Source organism: Pseudophryne corroboree, chromosome 2 (assembly GCF_028390025.1).
Source record: "Pseudophryne corroboree isolate aPseCor3 chromosome 2, aPseCor3.hap2, whole genome shotgun sequence".
Taxonomy (NCBI): Eukaryota; Metazoa; Chordata; class Amphibia; order Anura; family Myobatrachidae; genus Pseudophryne; species Pseudophryne corroboree.
In genome coordinates this window covers 125,590,531-125,611,579 of record NC_086445.1, presented here as the reverse complement: position 1 = coordinate 125,611,579, position 21,049 = coordinate 125,590,531, and the positions used below count along the sequence as shown (strand labels likewise).

At 46.7% G+C, this 21,049-nt stretch overlaps 1 protein-coding gene across 6 annotated transcripts in view; it reads right to left on the bottom strand.

Annotated features, from left to right (window-relative positions):
- The window catches only part of NUP58 (nucleoporin 58), a 223,210-nt gene that overhangs the window by 136,011 nt on the left and 66,150 nt on the right, over window positions 1-21,049 (bottom strand). For all 6 annotated transcript variants that reach the window (XM_063951694.1, XM_063951691.1, XM_063951690.1 and 3 more), the window contains 4 exons: window positions 20,239-20,340; window positions 18,840-18,864; window positions 18,584-18,649; window positions 10,568-10,742 (listed from right to left, as the gene is read on the bottom strand). In XM_063951694.1, the coding sequence (XP_063807764.1) occupies window positions 10,568-10,742; window positions 18,584-18,649; window positions 18,840-18,864; window positions 20,239-20,340 (368 nt within the window). The remainder of the gene's footprint in view (window positions 1-10,567; window positions 10,743-18,583; window positions 18,650-18,839; window positions 18,865-20,238; window positions 20,341-21,049) is intronic.

Sequence of the window (21,049 nt, the reverse complement as noted above, 5' to 3'; positions counted from 1 at the left end):
GAGCAGGAAAATGGCGCTGTGTGCTGAGGAGAATAAGCCCCGCCCCCTATTTCGGCGGGCTTTCCTCCCGTAGATTTAGATAACTGGCATGGGTTAAATACATACATATAGCCTTAATGGCTATATGTGATGTATTCTTTTGCCATAAGGTATTAAAATATTGCTGCCCAGGGCGCCCCCAGCAGCGCCCTGCACCCTCCGTGACCGCTTGGTGTGAAGTGTGTGACAACAATGGCGCACAGCTGCAGTGCTGTGCGCTACCTTCATGAAGACTGAAGAGCCTTCTGCCGCCTGTTTCCGGACCTTCAATCTTCAGCATCTGTAAGGGGGGTCGGCGGCGCGGCTCCGGGACGAACCCCAGGGTGAGACCTGTGTTCCGACTCCCTCTGGAGCTAATGGTGTCCAGTAGCCTAAGAATCCAATCCATCCTGCACGCAGGTGAGTTGAAATTCTCTCAACTAAGTCCCTCGATGCAGTGAGCCTGTTGCCAGCAGGACTCACTGAAAATAAAAAAACCTAAAAAACTTTTTCTAAGCAGCTCTTTAAGAGAGCCACCTAGATTGCACCCTGCTCGGACGGGCACAAAAACCTAACTGAGGCTTGGAGGAGGGTCATAGGGGGAGGAGCCAGTACACACCACCTAATCCTAAAGCTTTATTTTTGTGCCCTGTCTCCTGCGGAGCCGCTATTCCCCATGGTCCTGACGGAGTCCCCAGCATCCACTTAGGACGTTAGAGAAACGGGAAAAAACACGGGAAAAAATGGCGTGGGGTCCCCCTTCCAAAGCATAACCAGCCTCGGGCTCTTCGAGCTGGTCCTGGTTCTAAAAATCCAGGGAAAAAATGGACAGGGGATCCCCCGTATTTTTAAAACCAGCACCGGGCTCTGCGCCTGGTGCAAAAAATACGGGGGACAAAAAGAGTAGGGGTCCCCCGTATTTTTTACACCAGCATCGGGCTCCACTAGCTGGACAGATAATGCCACAGCCGGGGGTCACTTTTATACAGTGCCCTGCGGCCGTGGCATTAAATATCCAACTAGTCACCTCTGGCCGGGGTACCCTGTGGGAGTGGGGATCCCTTCAATTAAGGGGTCCCCCCCCCAGCCACCCAAGGGCCAGGGGTGAAGCCCGAGGCTGTCCCCCCCCCCATCCAAGGGCTGCGGATGGGAGGCTGATAGCCTTGAGAAAATGTAAAGAATATTGTTTTTTTCTGTAGTACTATAAGTCCCAGCAAGCCTCCCCCGCAAGCTGGTACTTGGATAACCACAAGTACCAGCATGCGGGAGAAAAACGGGCCCGCTGGTACCTGTAGTACTACTGGAAAAAAATACCCAAATAAAAACAGGAGACACACACCTTGAGAGTAAAACTTTATTGCACACCTGCCGACACACACATACTTACCTATGTTGACCCGCCGACTGCCACGTCTCCTGATCCGACGATCCGGGGTACCTGTGAATCAAATTATACTCACCTCAATCCAGTGTCCAGATATAAATCCTCGTACTTGGCAAAAAAAGAAAACGAACAGCCGATCCTGCGGACTCAAAGGGGTCCCATGTTTACACATGAGACCCCTTTCCCCGAATGCCGGGACACCACGTGACTCCTGTCACCGAGGTCCCTTCAGCCAATCAGGAAGCGCTACTTCGTTGCACTCACCTGATTGGCTGTATGCGCGTGTGACCTCAGACAGCGCATCGCAAAGCCTCTCCATTACTTTCAATGGTGGGAACTTTGCGGGTAGCGGTGGGGTTACCCGCGGTCAGCCGCTGACCGCGGGTGACCTCACCGCTGACGCTAAGTTCCCACCATTGAGTATAATGGAGAGGCTTTGTGAGGCGCTGTCTGACAGCTCAGACGTGCAGCCAATCAGCAGAGTGCCAGGACGTTGCGCTCGCTGATTGGCAGAAGGGACCTCGGTGACAGCAGTCACGTGGTGTCCCGGCATTCGGGGAAAGGGGTCTCATTTGTTAACATGGGACCCCTTTCAGTACGTTTGGTGCGGGTGTTCGGGATGTTGTTTTGCCAAGTACGTGGATTATAATCTGGACCCTGGCTCAGGTGAGTATAATTATCTTTTATTTTCAGGTACCTGTGGATTCTACTTGGAGAAGAGGACCGACTGCTTCGTGTCAACATAGGTAAGTATGTGTGTGTTGGCAGGTGTGCAATAAAGTTTTACTCAAGGTGTGTGTCTCCTGTTTTTATTTGGGTATTTTTTCCCAGTAGTACTACAGGTACCAGCGGGCCCGTTTTTCTCCCGCATGCTGGTACTTGTGGTTCTCCAAGTACCAGCTTGCGGGGGAGGCTTGCTGGGACTTGTAGTACTACTGGAAAAAACAATATTCTTTACATTTTTTCAAGGCTATCAGCCTCCCATCCGCAGCCCTTGGATGGGGGGGGGACGGACAGCCTCGGGCTTCACCCCTGGCCCTTGGGTGGCTGGGGGGGGGGGGGGGACAACCCCTTGATTGAAGGGATCCCCACTCCCCCAGGGTACCCCGGCCAGGGGTGACTAGTTGGATATTTAATGCCACGGCCGCAGGGCACTGTATAAAAGTGACCCCCGGCTGTGGCATTATCTGTCCAGCTAGTGGAGCACGATGCTGGTGTAAAAAATACGGGGGACCCCTACTCTTTTTGTCCCCCGTATTTTTTGCACCAGGCGCAGAGCCCGGTGCTGGTTTTAAAAATACGGGGGATCCCCTGTCCATTTCCCCCCCGGATTTTTAGAACCAGGACCAGCTCGAAGAGCCCGAGGCTGGTTATGCTTTGGAGGGGGGACCCCACGCCATTTTTTTCCGGGATTTTACCATTCCATCTAAAAAAATAAATTAAAAAAATAATAATAATTTAAAAAATATAAAAAATAATACTTGTGCCTCCCAAAAACACAAACCAAGTACCTAATCCCTTCTAATATAAATAGATATGCTATTACCAATAAAAAAAACACCCAAAAAAACATGTTTAAAATTTTTTTTTATTAGATTCACCCACCAAAGTGTGGCGGATTGAAAATGACGAATTTACTGTCTAAAAGCACTGTTGTCAAATATCCAAACTTCAATTGAATATACTTTTGTCGAATTGCCTGCCGCATTTGTACCATTGCAGAAAAGTCGAATTTGACAAATGTCGAATTTCAAAAAGTCGAATTTTGAAAGTCCGTTTTTTTGACGGAAAGTACTGAATTGCATTGTCGATTTTTTTTTTTGGGCGAAAAAGTCCAGTTTTTCGACAATTTCGGGAATTCGACCGCAATTGCATATACCCCTATAGCTGCCCCCTGGATGAAGTCTGTAGCCAAGTTCAATAAATAACCCATTGTAGCCAACACTATGATTATTAGTGTTTTATCCTATCCATCTCCAACGTGGGAGGGAAAACCTCTTTACAGTATCCCTGGAATGATGTGGCTGGTACTGGCGATTTCACAGACTCCAGAGGTACCAACGCTGCAAATATACTGATTTGAAACAACAGATGTGTGGGACTCAAACAATTACAGGCGCTACAATACTTAGCAATACGTTCCTTGGATATATTCCACTCTACTGTGTCGATAGAGTTCTGTTCTTCTTCAACACAGCTTTCCTTTCTCTCGTGTAGATGTCACCATTATTATTATCTTCAATACGGGTACTTTTTCCTCTCATGTCGATGTAACCATAAGGGGAAAAAATATATATATATATATATATATATATATATATATATATATATGTGTAAAAAACATTACTACACATATATATTATATATATATATATATATATATATATATATATATATATATATCTATCTATCTATATATATATATATATATCTATATTTATATTTTTTTTCCCCTTATGGTTACATCGACAGGAGAGGAAAACGTACCCGTATTGAAGATAATAGAGAACCATTCACGAAAGAAACCGTTATGCGCTTGTACCAGCCTCCTTCCGTGTAAGTGAGGTATGCTTATCCTTCCTGGTTAAGAGGGCTTATCACTAGTTTCCTTTCTGACACAGCTGTGGTTAAAAGATACCTTTATAGGCCTTTACCCTTCATCTGAAAAGTGAGTTGGGGTACGCCTCTCCAGTGGAACGCATCCAATTCACTTGTGTGTGAATATTTACAGTAAAAAAGAGTATTGTGTAGTTAAAAAATAAGATTTTACTCACCGGTAAATCAATTTCTCGTAGTCCGTAGTGGATGCTGGGAACTCCGTAAGGACCATGGGGAATAGACGGGCTCCGCAGGAGACTGGGCACTCTAAAAGAAAGATTAGGTACTATCTGGTGTGCACTGGCTCCTCCCTCTATGCCCCTCCTCCAGACCTCAGTTAGGATACTGTGCCCGGAAGAGCTGACACAATAAGGAAGGATTTTGAATCCCGGGTAAGACTCATACCAGCCACACCAATCACACCGTATAACTCGTGATACTATACCCAGTTAACAGTATGAAATATAACTGAGCCTCTCAACAGATGGCTCAACAATAACCCTTTAGTTAGGCAATAACTATATACAAGTATTGCAGACAATCCGCACTTGGGATGGGCGCCCAGCATCCACTACGGACTACGAGAAATAGATATACCGGTGAGTAAAATCTTATTTTCTCTGACGTCCTAGTGGATGCTGGGAACTCCGTAAGGACCATGGGGATTATACCAAAGCTCCCAAACAGGCGGGAGAGTGCGGATGACTCTGCAGCACCGAATGAGAGAACTCAAGGTCCTCCTCAGCCAGGGTATCAAATTTGTAGAATTTAGCAAACGTGTTTGCCCCTGACCAAGTTGCAGCTCGGCAAAGTTGTAAAGCCGAGACCCCTCGGGCAGCCGCCCAAGATGAGCCCACTTTCCTCGTGGAATGGGCTGTTACTGATTTAGGATGTGGCAATCCAGCCGCAGAATGCTCCAGCTGAATTGTGCTACAAATTCAGCGAGCAATAGTCTGCTTAGAAGCAGGAGCACCTATTTTGTTGGGTGCCTACAGGATAAAAAACGAGTCAGTTTTCCTGACTCCAGCCGTCCTGGAAATATAAATTTTTAAGGCCCTGACTACGTCCAGTAACTTGGAATCTTCCAAGTCCCTAGTAGCCGCAGGCACTACAATAGGTTGGTTCAAGTGAAAAGCTGATACCACCTTAGGGAGAAACTGGGGACGAGTCCTCAATTCTGCCCTATCCATATGGAAAATCAGATAAGGGCTTTTACATGACAAAGCCGCCAATTCTGACACACGCCTGGCCGAAGCCAAGGCCAATAAACATGACCACTTTCCACGTGAGATATTTCAAATCCACAGTTTTAAGTGGCTCAAACCAATGTGATTTTAAGAAAACTCAACACCACGTTGAGATCCCAAGGTGCCACAGAAGGCACAAAAAAGGGGCTGAATATGTTGCACTCCCTTTACAAATGTCTGAACTCCAGGCAGTGAAGCCAGTTCTTTCTGGAAGAAAATCGACAGAGCCGAAATCTGGACCTTAATGGAACCCAAATTTAGGCCCATAGTCACTCCTGACTGTAGGAAGTGCAGAAAACTACCCAGCTGAAATTCCTCTGTTGGGGCCTTCCTGGCCTCACACCACGCAACATATTTTCGCCAAATACGGTGATAATGGTTTGCGGTTACTTCTTTCCTGGCTTTTATCAGCGTAGGAATGACTTCCTCCGGAATGCCCTTTTGCTTTAGGATCCGGAATTCAACCGCCATGCCGTCCAACGCAGCCGCGTTAAGTCTTGGAACAGACAGGGCCCCTGCTGTAGCAGATCCTGTCTGAGCGGTAGAGGACATGGGTCCTCTGATATTATTTATTGAAGTTCTGGGTACCAAGCTCTTCTTGGCCCATCCGGAACCACGAGTATCGTTCTTACTCCTCGTTTTCTTATTATTCTCAGCACCTTTGGTATGAGAGGCAGAGGAGGGAATACATAAACCGACTGGTACACCCACAGTGTCACTAGAGCGTCCACAGCTATTGCCTGAGGGTCCCTTGACCTGGCGCAATATCTAGTTTTTTGTTTAGGCGGGACGCCATCATGTCCACCTGTGGCCTTTCCCAACGGTTTACCAACAGTTGGAAGACTTCTGGATGAAGTCCCCACTCTCCCGGGTGTCGGTCGTGTCTGCTGAGGAAGTCTGCTTCCCAGTTGTCCACTCCCGGAATGAACACTGCTGACAGTGCTAAGACGTGATTTTCCGCCCATCGGAGAATCCTTGTGGCTTCTGCCATCGCCATCCTGCTTCTTGTGCCGCCCTGTCGGTTTACATGGGCGACTGCCGTGATGTTGTCTGATTGGATCAGTACCGGCTGGTTTTGAAGCAGAGGCCTTGCCAGACTTAGGGCATTGTAAATGGCCCTCAGTTCCAGAATATTTATGTGTAGGGACGACTCCTGACTTGACCAAAGTCCTTGGAAATTTCTTCCCTGTGTGACTGCCCCCCAGCCTCGAAGGCTGGCATCCGTGGTTACCAGGACCCAGTCCTGTATGCCGAATCTGCGGCCCTCTTGAAGATGAGCACTCTGCAGCCACCACAGTAGAGATACCCTGATCCTTGGAGATAGGGTTATCAGCCGATGCATCTGAAGATGCGATTCCGACCACTTGTCCAAGAGGTCCCACTGAAAGGTTCTTGCATGGAACCTGCCGAATGGAATTTTGCTTCGTAAGAAGCTACCATTTTTCCCAGGACTCGTGTGCAGTGATGCACCGATACCTGTTTTGGTTTCAGGAGGTCTCTGACTAGAGATGACAGCTCCTTGGCTTTCTCCTGCGGGAGAAACACTTTTTTCTGTTCTGTGTCCAGAACCATCCCCAGGAACAGCAGGCGTGTGGTAGGAACCAGCTGTGACTTTGGAATGTATAGAATCCAACCGTGCTGTTGTAGCACTTCCCGAGATAGTGCTACTCCGACCAACAACTCCTCCATGGACCTCACCTTTATAAGGAGATCGTCCAAGTACGGGATAATTAAAAACTCCCTTTTTTCGAAGGAGTATCATCATTTCTGCCATTACCTTGGTAAAGACCCTCGGTGCCATGGACAGTCCAAACAGCAGTGTTTGGAATTGGTAATGGCAATCCTGTACCACAAATCTGAGGTACTCCTGGTGAGGATGGTAAATGTAATCCCCCTCCTCCAGGCTTGCAATAACCGCCCTGAGCGATTCCATCTTGAACTTGAATTTTTTTATGTATGTGTTCAAGGACTTCAAATTTAAAATGGGTCTCACCGAACCGTCCGGTTTCGGTACCACAAACAGCGTGGAAAAGTAACCCCGTCCTTGTTGAAGTAGGGGCACCTTGACTATCACCTGCTGGGAATACAGCTTGTGAATTGCCTCTAGCACAGCCTCCCTGCCTGAGGGAGTTGTCAGCAAGGCAGATTTGAGGAAACGGCGGGGGGGAGACGCCTCGAATTCCAGCCTGTACCCCTGAGATACTACCTGAAGGATCCAGGGATCCACCTGTGAGCGAGCCCACTGATCGCTGAAATTTTTGAGGCGCCCCCCCACCGTACCTGGCTACGCCTGTGGAGCCCCCGCGTCATGCGGTGGACTCAGAGGAAGCGGGGGAAGAATTTTGATTCTGGGAACTGGCTGACTGGTGCAGCTTTTTCCCTCTTCCCTCGTCTCTGTGCAGAAAGGAAGCGCCTTTGACCCGCTTGCTTTTCTGAAGCCGAAAGGACTGTACCTGATAATACAGTGCTTTCTTAGGCTGTGAGGAAACCTGAGGTAAAAAAATTTCTTCCCAGCTGTTGCTGTGGATACGAGGTCCCAGAGACCATCCCCAAACAATTCCTCACCCTTATAAGGCTCTATATGCCTTTTAAAGTCAGCATCACCTGTCCAGTGTCGGGTCTCTAATACCCTCCTGACAGAATGGACATTGCATTAATTCTGGATGCCAGCCGGCAAAATATCCCTCTGTGCATCCCTTATATATAAGACGACGTCTTATGTTCGCAAAATAGTATCCCTGTTTGACAGGGTTACAGACCACGCTGCAGCAGCACTATCTGCAGGTCTCAGTCTAGTACCTGAGTGTGTAAATACAGACTTCAGGATAGCCTCCTGCTTTTTATCAGCAGGTACCTTCAAAGTGGCCGTATCCTAAGACGGCAGTGCCACCTTTTTTGACAAACGTGTGAGCGCCTTATCCACCCTAGGGGATATCTCCCAGCGTAACTTATCCTCTGGCGGGAAAAGGTACGCCATCAGTAACTTTTTAGAAATTATCAGTTTCTTATCGGGGGAACCCACGCTTTTTCACACTTCATTCACTCATTTGATGGGGGAACAAAACACTGCCTTTTTCTCCCCAAACATAAAACCCTTTTTTTAGTGGTACTTGGGTTAATGTCAGAAATGTGTAACACATTTTTTATTGCCGGGATCATGTAACGGATGTTCCTAGTGGATTGTGTATATGTCTCAACCTCGTCGACACTGGAGTCAGACTCCGTGTCGACATCTGTGTCTGCCATCTGAGGGAGCGGGCGTTTTTGAGCCCCTGATGGCCTTTGAGACGCCTTGGCAGGCGCGGGCTGAGAAGCCGGCTGTCCCATAGCTGTTACGTCATCCAGCCTTTTATGTAAGGAGTTGACACTGTCGGTTAATACCTTCCACCTATCCATCCACTCTGGTGTCGGCCCACAGGGGGCGACATCCAATTTATCGGCATCTGCTCCGCCTCCACATAAGCCTCCTCATCAAACATGTCGACACAGCCGTACCGACACACTGCACACACACAGGGAATGCTCTGACTGAGGACAGGACCCCACACAGCCCTTTGGGGAGACAGAGAGAGAGTATGCCAGCACACACCAGAGCGCTATATAATGTAGGGATAAACACCATCACTGAGTGAATTTTCCCCAATAGCTGCTTGTATAAACAATATTGCGCCTAAATTTAGTGCCCCCCCTCTCTTTTTAACCCTTTGAGCCTGAAAACTACATGGGAGAGCCTGGGGAGCTGTCTTCCAGCTACACTGTGAAGAGAAAATGGCGCCAGTGTGCCGAGGGAGATAGCTCCGCCCCTTTTTTGCGGCCTTTTCTCCCGCTTTTTTATGGATTCTGGCAGGGGTAATTATCACATATATAGCCTCTGGGGCTATATATTGTGATTATTTTGCCAGCCAAGGTGTTTTTATTGCTGCTCAGGGCGCCCCCCCCCCCCAGCGCCCTGCACCCTCAGTGACCGGAGTGTGAATGAGGAGCAATGGCGCACAGCTGCAGTGCTGTGCGCTACCTTGGTGAAGACTGAAGTCTTCTGCCGCCGATTTTCCGGACCATCTTCATGCTTCTGGCTCTGTAAGGGGGACGGCGGCGCGGCTCCGGGAACGAACACCAAGGACGGGTCCTGCGGTCGATCCCTCCTCTGGAGCTAATGGTGTCCAGTAGCCTAAGAAGCCCAAGCTAGCTGCAAGCAGGTAGGTTCGCTTCTTCTCCCCTTAGTCCCTCGTTGCAGTGAGCCTGTTGCCAGCAGGTCTCACTGTAAAATAAAAAACCTAACATATACTTTCTTTCTAGGAGCTCAGGAGAGCCCCTAGTGTGCATCCAGCTCGGCCGGGCACAGAAATCTAACTGAGGTCTGGAGGAGGGGCATAGAGGGAGGAGCCAGTGCACACCAGATAGTACCTAATCTTTCTTTTAGAGTGCCCAGTCTCCTGCGGAGCCGGTCTATTCCCCATGGTCCTTACGGAGTTCCCAGCATCCACTAGGACGTCAGAGAAATGTTATTACACTATATATATATATATATATATATATATATATATATATATATATATGTGCACACATATACATACACACACACACACATTTCTTTCCCATGGTGACACCAATACGAGGGAAAAGCATCTCGTTGGAGGGAATAGGGAGTCATCCACGAAAGAAACCGTGATATGCTTGATTGGGCCTTCCTTTTTTGTAAGTGAGGTATGCTCATCCTTCTTGGCTGAGAGGGTCATCACCAGAGTGATTTTGTCTGACACAGTGGTGGATAAAAGATACCTTTATGGGTTTAACCCATTGTTTGGAAAAGTGAGTTGGGGTACGCCTCTTCAGTGAAATAACCATCATCTGCGCTATTTGAAATAAGAGAGGCTTATGTTTAGTTGAAAAAACTTTATTACATATCCATATAATTCTTTCCTTTCATGGTGACATCTACACGAGAGAAAGGAAAGCCGTGTTGAAGAAAAACAGAACTCTATCTACACAGTAGAGTGGAATATATCCAAGGAACGTATTGCTAAGTATTGTAGCGCCTGTAATTGTTTGAGTCCCACACATCTGTTGTTTCAAATCTGTGTAATCTTTTGAATCATTGGTGAGGTTCAATTGTGGTGAATCATACTGCGGGCAGCTTCCAGGGCGCCATTTTACTGGGGTTCACAAATCCATAGTTTGCTGCAAATGTACTGTATACAAGTAGAATTCCATCCACATGCAAGACTGACTGTTGTATATAGATTTGTACATGAACTCTAAAGGCAGTTCCCATAAAATGCGAGGTGTGGCACTGACCATTACAGAAGCAGTAAATAAATACCTGAGCAGTTTCATATTTGAGTTTGTCAATAGCCAGAGTGTTTCTCTGGAGCCCGCTGGATGCAACCGATAGGAGCTGTTTCAGGGCTTCGAGGTCCTCCTGTACTTTAAGCATGGCTTTGGAGGACATCCTGCTGATTTCTTCCTGCACCTGTTTCTGCTCCTTCACAAACTTCCTGCACAGGAAACACCAACATGTCTCATCAGGTCTATAACGGCCTTGGATCAATACAATGTCCTTTACATTTCAAGGTATGTTCATTTTCACATTAAGATAAATGGTGCAGCAAGGAAACATGGTCACTAGGTGGTTGCATGATCACCTAGGTGTAATCACTCTCACCGGAAACTCTTTGGAGTGTTCCAGCCACGATGGTTCCGAACATGAACAAGGGAGATAAGCTAGCCAAGGGATTGCTGACAAGCAAGCACTTTTGGTGTTGAACACACCACTTGCAAACCACAAGCATGGAGATTTGTTTTATGCACTCATTCAAGCCTTGCTGAATGCAAAAACAAATTTCATAAGATATTCCAGATAAGCAATCATAAGGGTATTTTGCTCCCAGTATACCCAGCACATAATAACCCACTTTAAGAAATTACTGTGGCATGTCACAGTGAGCAAATGCGTTCTAAATACAAAGAGAAGTGCTTTCCTTTTTAAATTAAGTATTTCGTGAGCCTCAAAACATGAAGTATCTGGATGCTACAGAGAAAATACAATAACAAAGCTTAAAAATAAGATTTTAAACCTACCGGTAAATCTTTTTCTCCTAGTCCGTAGAGGATGCTGGGGACTCTGTAAGGACCATGGGGTATAGACGGGCTCCGCAGGAGACATGGGCACTCTAAAGACTTTAGAATGGGTGTGCACTGGCTCCTCCCTCTATGCCCCTCCTCCAGACCTCAGTTAGAGAAACTGTGCCCAGAGGAGACGGACAGTACGAGAAAAGGATTTTTGTTAATCTAAGGCAGTGGTTCCCAAACCGTGTGCCTAGGCACCCTGGAGTGCTTCAGGACACTAGCAGGGGTGCCTTGGATTCAAACTATTTTTGGCCAAAGTAATAGACAAAACCAGTGCTTGTGGCTGCCAATGATAAAACATGAGGACAAACAGAAGCAAATATTGTCCCACACCACACTATAGACACTAAGGATGACACATAAACATAATTTATTTATTGTTTTCTAAAATTGTCAAAGAAACTTTTGGCCTAGGGGTGCCGTGACTGAAAAAAGTTTGGGAACCACTGATCTAAGGGCAAGATTCATACCAGCCCACACCATCCACACCGTATAACCTGGAATATACGCAACCAGTTAACAGCATGAACAAAACAGCATCAGCCAAAGACTGATCTTAACTGTAACATAACCCTTATGTAAGCAACAACTATATACAAGTCTTGCAGAAATATGTTCGCACTGGGATGGGCGCCCAGCATCCTCTACGGACTAGGAGAAAAAGATTTACAGGTAGGTTTAAAATCTTATATTCTCTTACGTCCTAGAGGATGCTGGGGACTCTGTAAGGACCATGGGGATTATACCAAAGCTCCAAACCGGGCGGGAGAGTGCGGATGACTCTGCAGCACCGATTGAGCAAACAGGAGGTCCTCATCAGCCAGGGTATCAAACTTGTAGAATTTTGCAAAAGTGTTTGAACCCGACCAAGTAGCTGCTCGGCAAAGCTGTAAAGCCGAGACGCCTCGGGCAGCCGCCCAAGAAGAGCCCATCTTCCTAGTGGAATGGGCCTTTACCGAATTTGGCAACGGCAATCCAGCCGTAGAATGAGCCTGCTGAATCGTGTTACAGATCCAGCGAGCAATCGTCCGCTTAGAAGCAGGAGCGCCAACCTTGTTGGCTGCATACAGGACAAACAGTGCCTCTGTTTTCCTAACCCGAGCCGTCCTGGCTGCGTAAAATTTTAAGGCCCTGACTACATCAAGGGACTTGGAATCCTCCAAGTCTCCCGTAGCCACCGGCACCACCATAGGTTGGTTCACATGAAACAATGAAACCACCTTAGGCAAAAATTGAGGACGAGTCCTTAATTCTGCTCTATCCATCTGGAAAATCAGATATGGGCTTTTGTGAGATAAAACCGCCAATTCGGACACCCGCCTTGCAGATGCCAAGGCCAACAACATGACCACCTTCCAAGTGAGAAATTTTAATTCAACTGTTTGAAGAGGCTCAAACCAGTGAGATTTTAGGAACTGTAACACCACGTTAAGGTCCCATGGTGCCACTGGGGGCACAAAAGGAGGCTGGATGTGCAGCACTCCCTTTACAAAAGTCTGGACTTCTGGGAGAGAAGCCAATTCCTTCTGAAAGAATATAGATTGGGACGAAATCTGTACCTTAATGGAGCCTAACTTCAGGCCCATATCCACTCCTGTCTGTAGAAAGTGGAGAAAAACGGCCCAAGTGGAAATCTTCTGTAGGAGCATTCTTGGCTTCACACCAAGATACATACTTCCTCCAGATACGGTGATAATGTTTCGCCGTCACCTCCTTCCTAGCCTTTATCAGAGTAGGGATGACTACCTCCGGAATACCTTTCCCAGCTAGGATTCGGTGTTCAACCGCCATGCCGTCAAACGTAACCGCCGTAAGTCTTGGAACACGCAGGGCCCCTGCTGCAACAGGCCCTCCCTGAGAGGAAGAGGCCATGGATCTTATGTGAGCAACTCCTGAAGATCTGAATACCAGGCCCTTCGAGGCCAATCTGGAACAATGAGTATTGTCTGCACTCTTTTTCGTCTTATGATTCTCAATATTTTTTGAGATGAGAGGAAGAGGAGGGAACACATAGACCGACTGAAGACACCCATGATGTCACCAGGGCGTCTACTGCTACTGCCTGAGGGTCCCTTGACCTGGCACACTACCTCCGAAGCTTCTTGTTGAGGCGTGACGCCATCATGTTTATTTGAGGAAGTCCCCAAAGACTTGTCATCTCTGCAAAAACTTCTTGATGAAGTCCCCACTCTCCTGGATGGAGATCGTGTCTGCTGAGGAAGTCTGCTTTGCAGTTGTCCACTCCCGGAATGAAGACTGCTGACAGAGCGCTTACGTGAAATTCCACCCAGCGAAGAATCCTGGTGGCTTCCGCCATTGCCACTCTGCTCCTTGTCCCGCCTTGGCGGTTTACATAAGCCACGGCTGTGACGTTGTGTGATTGAAGCAGAACCGGTAGGTCGCGAAGAAGATTCCCCGCTTGTCGTAGGCCGTTGTATATGGCCCTAAATTCTAGAATGTTGATGTGTAGACAAGCCTCCTGGCTTGACTATAGTCCCTGAAAATCTCTTCCTTGTGCGACTGCTCCCCATCCTCAGAGGCTCACGTCCGTGGTCACCAGAACCCAGTCTTGAATGCCGAACCTGCGACCCTCTAGAACAGTGTTTCCCAACCTCGGTCCTCAAGGCACACTAACAGTCCTGGTTTTAGTGATATCCAGGCTTGGACACAGGTGACTTAATTAGTACCTCAGTTATTTTGATTTAACCATCTGTGCTGCAGCCTGGATATCACTAAAACCTGCACTGTTGGTGTGCCTTGAGGACCGCGGTTGGGAATGCCTGCTCTAGAAGGCGAGCACTCTGCAGCCACCACAGGAGAGACACCCTGGCCCTAGGGGACAGGCTTATTTCCTGATGAATTTGAAGATAGGACCCGGACCACCTGTCAGGAAGGCCCCACTGAAATGTCCTCGCATGAAACCTGCCGAAGGGGATGGCCTCGTAGGTCGCCACCATTTCTCCCAGTACTCGAGTGCATTGATGGACTGACACTCTTTTAGGCTTTAACAGGTCTTTGATCATGTTCTGGAGTTCCTGGGCTCTTTACTACCAGGAGAAAAACCCCTCTGTTTTTTCGTATCCAGAATCATGCCCAAAAAAAATACAACCGAGTTGTCAGAACCCACTGCGACTTTGGCAGATTTAGAATCCAGCTGTGCTGTTGTAGTACTCTCAGGGAGAGAGACACTGTTTTTAATAACTGCTCCCCTGAACTCGCTTTTATCAGGAGATCGTCGAAGTATGCAATACTTGTGACCCCTTGTTTGCGCAGGAGAACCATTATTTCCGCCATTACCTTGGTGAAATTCTCGGGCCCGTAGAAAGCCCAAACGGCAACGTCTGAAACTGGTAATGACAATCCTGTACAGCGAACCTTAGGTACGCCCAATGAAGAGGATATATGGGGACATGAAGGTATGCATCCTTTATGTCTAGCGGCACCCTAAAATCCCCCCCTTTCCAGGCTGGATATCCTTGCCTTGAGAGATTCCATCTTGAATCTGACCCTCTTTAAATGTAGGTTTAGGAATTTTAGATTCAGAATCTGTCTTACCGAGCCATCCGGCTCTGGGACCACAAATAGGGCTGAATAAAACCCTTTTCCCTGTTGCACTAGGGGAACCATGATAAACACTTGCTGTTGACCCAGCTTTAGTATGGCAGCCAAAATAATTTTCCTCTCCGGGGAAGTAGCTGGCAAGGCAGATTTGAAAATCGGTGTGGAAGCACCTCTTTGATGGATGTGGTAGAGGCCGGGGAGGACACTTTTCCTGTGAACTGGCCGTAGCCGGTGATCTTTTCCCTCTACCTCAGGCGAGGAAATAAAGCCACACCCCTTTCTAAACTTACGCGACCGCAAGGACTGCATCTGTTATTAGGGTGTTTCCTTTTGCTGCGGGGGAACATAAGGCAAAAAAGACGACTTACCTGCGGTAGCTGTGAAAACCAGGTCCGCGAGGCCCTGCCCAAATAAAACTTCACCCTTGCAAGGTAAAGCTTCCATATGACTCTCCGAGTCAGCATCACCTGTACATTGACGGGTCCGCAGGGACCTACTAGCAGAACCTGCTATGGCCTTAGCCCTTGAACCCAAACACCCAATATCTCTCTTATATAGTGCTGCGTCCTTGATGTGACCTAAGGCCAACACCATACTATCATTTTCTAGGGTGTCAATGTTATACGACAAGTAATCAGCCCAAGCTGTAATTGCGCTACCTACCCATGCCGACGCTACTGCAGGTCTAAAAAGGGCTCTGGCAGTCGCATAAAATTTAGTTTAAGGTAGATTCCTACCTACTAACCGCAGGATCCTATAGGGCCGCCGCATCAGGGGACGGTAATGCTACCTTCTTGGACCAGGGCGTTAAGGCCTTGTCCAGCATGGGCGAGGATTCCCACCGTAACCTGTCCTTTGAGGGGAAAGGATACGCCTTAATACTCCTGGGAACTTGCAGTCTAATGTCAGGAGTCTCCCAAGCTAATAAAACGGTCAGCTCATGAGATGAGTTAGGTTATTTTTTTTTAAATATGCAGACCCTCGTGTCAGGGACAGAGGAGTCCTCTGAGATATGCAAAACAACGTTTATTACAACAATCATATATTGAATACTGTCGCGACTCATGGGTGCAACCTTGCATCATCGTAGTCGACACTGGAGTCGGAATCCGTGTCGGTATCAGTGTCTGCTAACTGGGTAAAGGTCCCAGCCTAAATAGCGCTTTGTATATAAATATATGTACAAACTGCACCAAATAAATGTGCCCCCCCCCCCCCTCGTTTTTGTCCCCTGTTATTGTTCAGCAGGGGAGTGTCTGGGAGCACTTCTCTGCAGCATGCTGTGGAGAAAAATGGCGCTGGTTAGTGCTGGAGGATCAAGCCCCGCCCCCTCGACGGCGGGCTTCGGTCCCGCTCAATTTCTTTATACTGGCGGGGGTTTTATATTATATTGCCTCAGCAGTATCGAATATCTGTGCCAGTACTGTTTATGAGGTGAAAATTGCTGCCCAGGGCGCCCCCCCCTGCGCCCGTACAGTGCCTTCTGTGCGTGTGTATGTGTCGGGAGCAATGGCGCGCAGCGTTACCGCTGCGCTATACCTCAGTGAAGGTCTGAAGTCTTCTGCCGCCTTTGAAGTCTTCTTTCTTCTCATACTCACCCGGCTTCTATCTTCTGGCTCTGTGAGGGGGACGGCGGCGCGGCTCCGGGACGAACGACGAGGATGAGACCTGTGTTCCGACCCTCTAGAGCTAATGGTGTCCAGTAGCCTAAGAAGCAGAGCCTATCATTTAAGTAGGTCTGCTTCTCTCCCCTCAGTCCCACGATGCAGGGAGCCTGTTGCCAGCAGTGCTCCCTGAAAATAAAAAACCTAACAAAAAGTCTTTTTCAGAGAAACTCAGGAGAGCTCCCCTGCAATGCACCCAGTCTCCTCTGGGCACAGGATCTAACTGAGGTCTGGAGGAGGGGCATAGAGGGAGGAGCCAGTGCACACCCATTCTAAAGTCTTTAGAGTGCCCATGTCTCCTGCGGAGCCCGTCTATACCCCATGGTCCTTACGGAGTCCCCAGCATCCTCTAGAACGTAAGAGAAAAACAAATACACACATCATAGAGTTTACCTAGCTGAGTAAAATAAATAGAACTGTGTATGATAGAGTATAGAACAGTCTGTATGAACCATTATGTGAAGGAGTAACACCAGCATCATTTTACTTGGCATGTTGGCTCAAAATAGCCGTGTATTCATTTTAACCTCCTTGACTGCACCCCCTTCACCCCCCCCCTACCCCATGAAGTTCCATCAAGAAAAGATTAAACGTGCCACAAACTGCGGCTTGACATCAAATGGCTGCATTGTGTACAGACATCAGGAAATGTTGTGCTACTGCAATGTATCCATACAACTTATACACAGAATGATCTGACCATTTACGTGTCAAGTCAGGTCATTCATCGACAGACTGCTCTGTGCGACACTAGCTGCTCTATATGTACTGCATATGTGAGCATTTCTGTATCAAACACATGTCAGTCAACAATCAATGCTAAACAGAACAACCTTGTGCTGGGCTAGAAAATGATCATTAAGTCAACTTATTCAGTTTATTTTATTTTGTCAGGGAAGAGACTTCCATATCACACTAACGCCATTGTTAGATCTCTTGTAATAGTGATATCAAACTAGACAACATGGGTCTGGATGGGTCTCACATGCACTAACCTCTAATGTTCACGCTAGGCTGTTTTACGCCGCACCCTGCCCGATTTTTAAAGGGCACAATGCGCCACGCCCCTTTTGCAGCGCCCTGCTAAAACAGCCTGCCCAGTGTCACCGTGTGAATAGATGCCACGTGCTCGTCATTTATTCACATTCAAGGGAGAGCTCTGGGGAAGCCCAGCCCCCAATAGTGACATCAGCAGGGCCGCTCACCTTCACGTCACGAAGTGCCCCAACCACAGCGGCGTCCTGCCCCCAAAAAATCCTGTCGGGACCACAAAATCTCTACTATAGTGCAACATATAAGTAGATAAACTATGACGCTGCATAGTCATTATCTATTTCCTCACCCAGAAGGGAATAGGAGCATATTCAACACATCTTAAATAGCAGCTATGAAACATACAAGAGATAAAGGGGAGGGAGATTACTAAACTAGGAAAGGTGGAAAGAGAGCGCCAACCTACTGAGATAATCGTCACAGCCTCCTGTCTGTCCTACCCAGGCCGATGGGCATTGAGTGTTACAGTTTTTATTGCCTGATTATTTCAGTGTTTGATTTTACCCCATTTGACTGTTTGTTTAAACAGATTTCCATTGAATGGTTTGTTTGCAGATCATTGTGATGGTGTGTACACACAGCGAGATATTTTCTTACGATTTTGACTATATAGTCAAAATCGTAAGAAAAGTTAGTGCAGATCGCAAGGTGAAAGTCACCTTGCGATCCCGATTCGATGCCGATGAGCGGTCCCGCGCGGTCGGCATCGCAAGAACAGATAGTCAAAATTGACTTGCCTGCACAGTCTCTCTCTATAGAAGAGATAGTTAAAATTGACACTTAGCCAAAATCGCACATAGTCAGCATCGCAAGCACATACTGAGTGTGCTTGCGATACTGTATGTGCCGACCTTGTGAGAATCGGGCATAGCCAGAATCTCACCGTGTGTATGGGCCTTAACAGAAAAGCTTTCAGTTACCGCAGAACTTACTGGAAATTGTCAACATCCTGACAGATTAATTGAGGTAGATTTTCATCCTTAAGTGCTTTACTGTCCCTGAAAGAAAGTAAATATATTGTAGGTACAGTACACATGTAGAATATACTAATACACAATGCTGGTTTTACGCTGCTTAAGAGAACACTAATTTACAAATATAAATTTATGAATTGCGCATAAATACAGATGTGGCTGACACTAGAGGAGTAAACAGCATAATGTACAATAAAATCGTAAAATAACTTACTCGGGTCTGGTTCCAGTTTTATCGCCTAAAAGAAACAAATTAGCATTTTAATAAAGTCATCATCCACAACAAATGAAGTTAACATGTATATTTCACCCCCGCTTTAAAGACACATCAGATCTGTAATATTGTTTTGCACAATGAACACATTTGGTTTTCTGATGATCAGTAATTTGGAAGCCTTTAGGTGTCTTCTGATAATGTCAGCCATCTCTTATGCCAACCCCAGGCTGTCCCCAAGTACAGAGAGATGTCACCACCTATCCTGTGACCTAACTGCCTAAAAAAAAAAAAAAAAAAACAGAACCATTGGGGAGTACTTAAACAGCTCTGTCCACAACCAATATCAGCACATTCATAACGGACTATTTGTAGAACTACAAATGACACTAATAAAAATGGAAACATTTGAATAGACTAGATAGAATCTATAGCTAATATGGAAAAATAAACCACTATATATAAAAAAAAAAAAAAAATTAGAAAAAACGACTTGGAAGTAAAATTTAGTAAAGTCCAATAATGCCAACAGTCCCAGACGTTACAAAAGTCTACAATAGAGTTTGTTTTCTGCTAATGCTACAACACTACGGAACAAACGGGATCCAGTCTCTAGGTCGGCAGTAACTAGGTCGACAGGGTCTCTAGGTCGATATGAGTTTTTCACAATTTTTTTATCTTTTTTTGACCTTTTTCATACTTAACGATCCACGCGGACTAAGACTGGGAATAGTAACCTGCCCGAAGAAATGCGAGCGGACACGGTGCACTAATTGGGGTTCCAGGTCACTGTACGGAGAAAACGACACAACCCCCCCCCCCCCCCCCCCCTAAAAACCTCATGTCGACATTATGACCTGTCGACCTAGAGACCCTTTCGACCAATAGTTGTCGACCTAATTAGTGTCAACCTGGCATACCAAACCCGGAACAAACATTAGGGAAATATCCATGCAGCTGCCATTCACATTTCATCCAAAGACCGGCCACCAGACTGACATGGTAGGATGCCGCCCTGCTATAATGAATAATTTTAATCATTGACTTTTCATTGCAAAATTTATTGACACGGGAAAAATCACATAGGGATAAGCGCTATCAGAGGAAGAGAGAGGGAATTTCAACCACAAGCTGCAACATCATGTGATTTATGGTATGTGATCAAGCAGTGTGTGTACATGCATATTTGAATATTGGGAGTAATAGCTGTGTAAATATCCTGTATTTCACGTCATAACCCCTTCTGTGTTTACATTTTTATTGTTCTTAAACCTTTAAAAAATAAAATAATAATAATAAAGCCTCCAGGCATATCCAAGAAGAAACATAACCCTATCGAGACAACAATACACACAGTGGACAAACACTCGGAAAGTCATTACGTAAAGAGTGCACATACTTTTTTTGTCTGAGGAGCTACTAAAGTCAATGCCGCCGAGTCCTTCGTTAGTGGTAACCTGCGGAGTGGGTGCAGCCAAGCCCAGTGGGTTCTGTCCCAGGCCTGAAAACAAAGAATAACTTGTCACTAGCACCAAGTCTATATCATAGTGGTCTGACACAGCCATGTAGCCTCTTAAGGTTCTTGGGTTTTTGTTGGTTTGTTTTCTAATAATCGCTCCATATTTAAAATATTTTCAAACTGAAGCACATACAATGGGTGCCACTGGCCATGCGACCACATTAGTCTGCACTGTAGGGGACCCTGATATACATTGTGGTTCCACAAATGGAGCAAACATGCAGAGATTGTAGCGGTAGTGCTTAATGTTTGGCCAAACAGATACCAGATCAAAGGGGGGGGGGGGGGGGGGGGGGGATTCGATTAATATACTGGAATTAAGATCCCGAGCTAAATGTCTGGAAGCTATTCCGTTAATTCCCGTGACAGGATTAGCCATGTTAAGGAGCATCTCCCATGCTAAGTGACGGGCACGACGCAGTTACAGCATTCCCAACACTCACAACCAGTCCAGAAACCCTACATAACATGGATTTCTGCTCACTCCACAGGAGGGTTCAAGCAGAAATCCACTAAGTACAGCCTCAGGGCTAGTCACAGGACATAATGGAATAGCTTCCAGGCAAACTCATTTGGTCATCCCCAATGAGTCAATTACGTATGCCAACATAAAAATCTTTCGACAGTACCAGGGAAGCAACTTGGATTTTCTATCTTCATTAAGTAAAATAAAATAATGTACAATCTATAA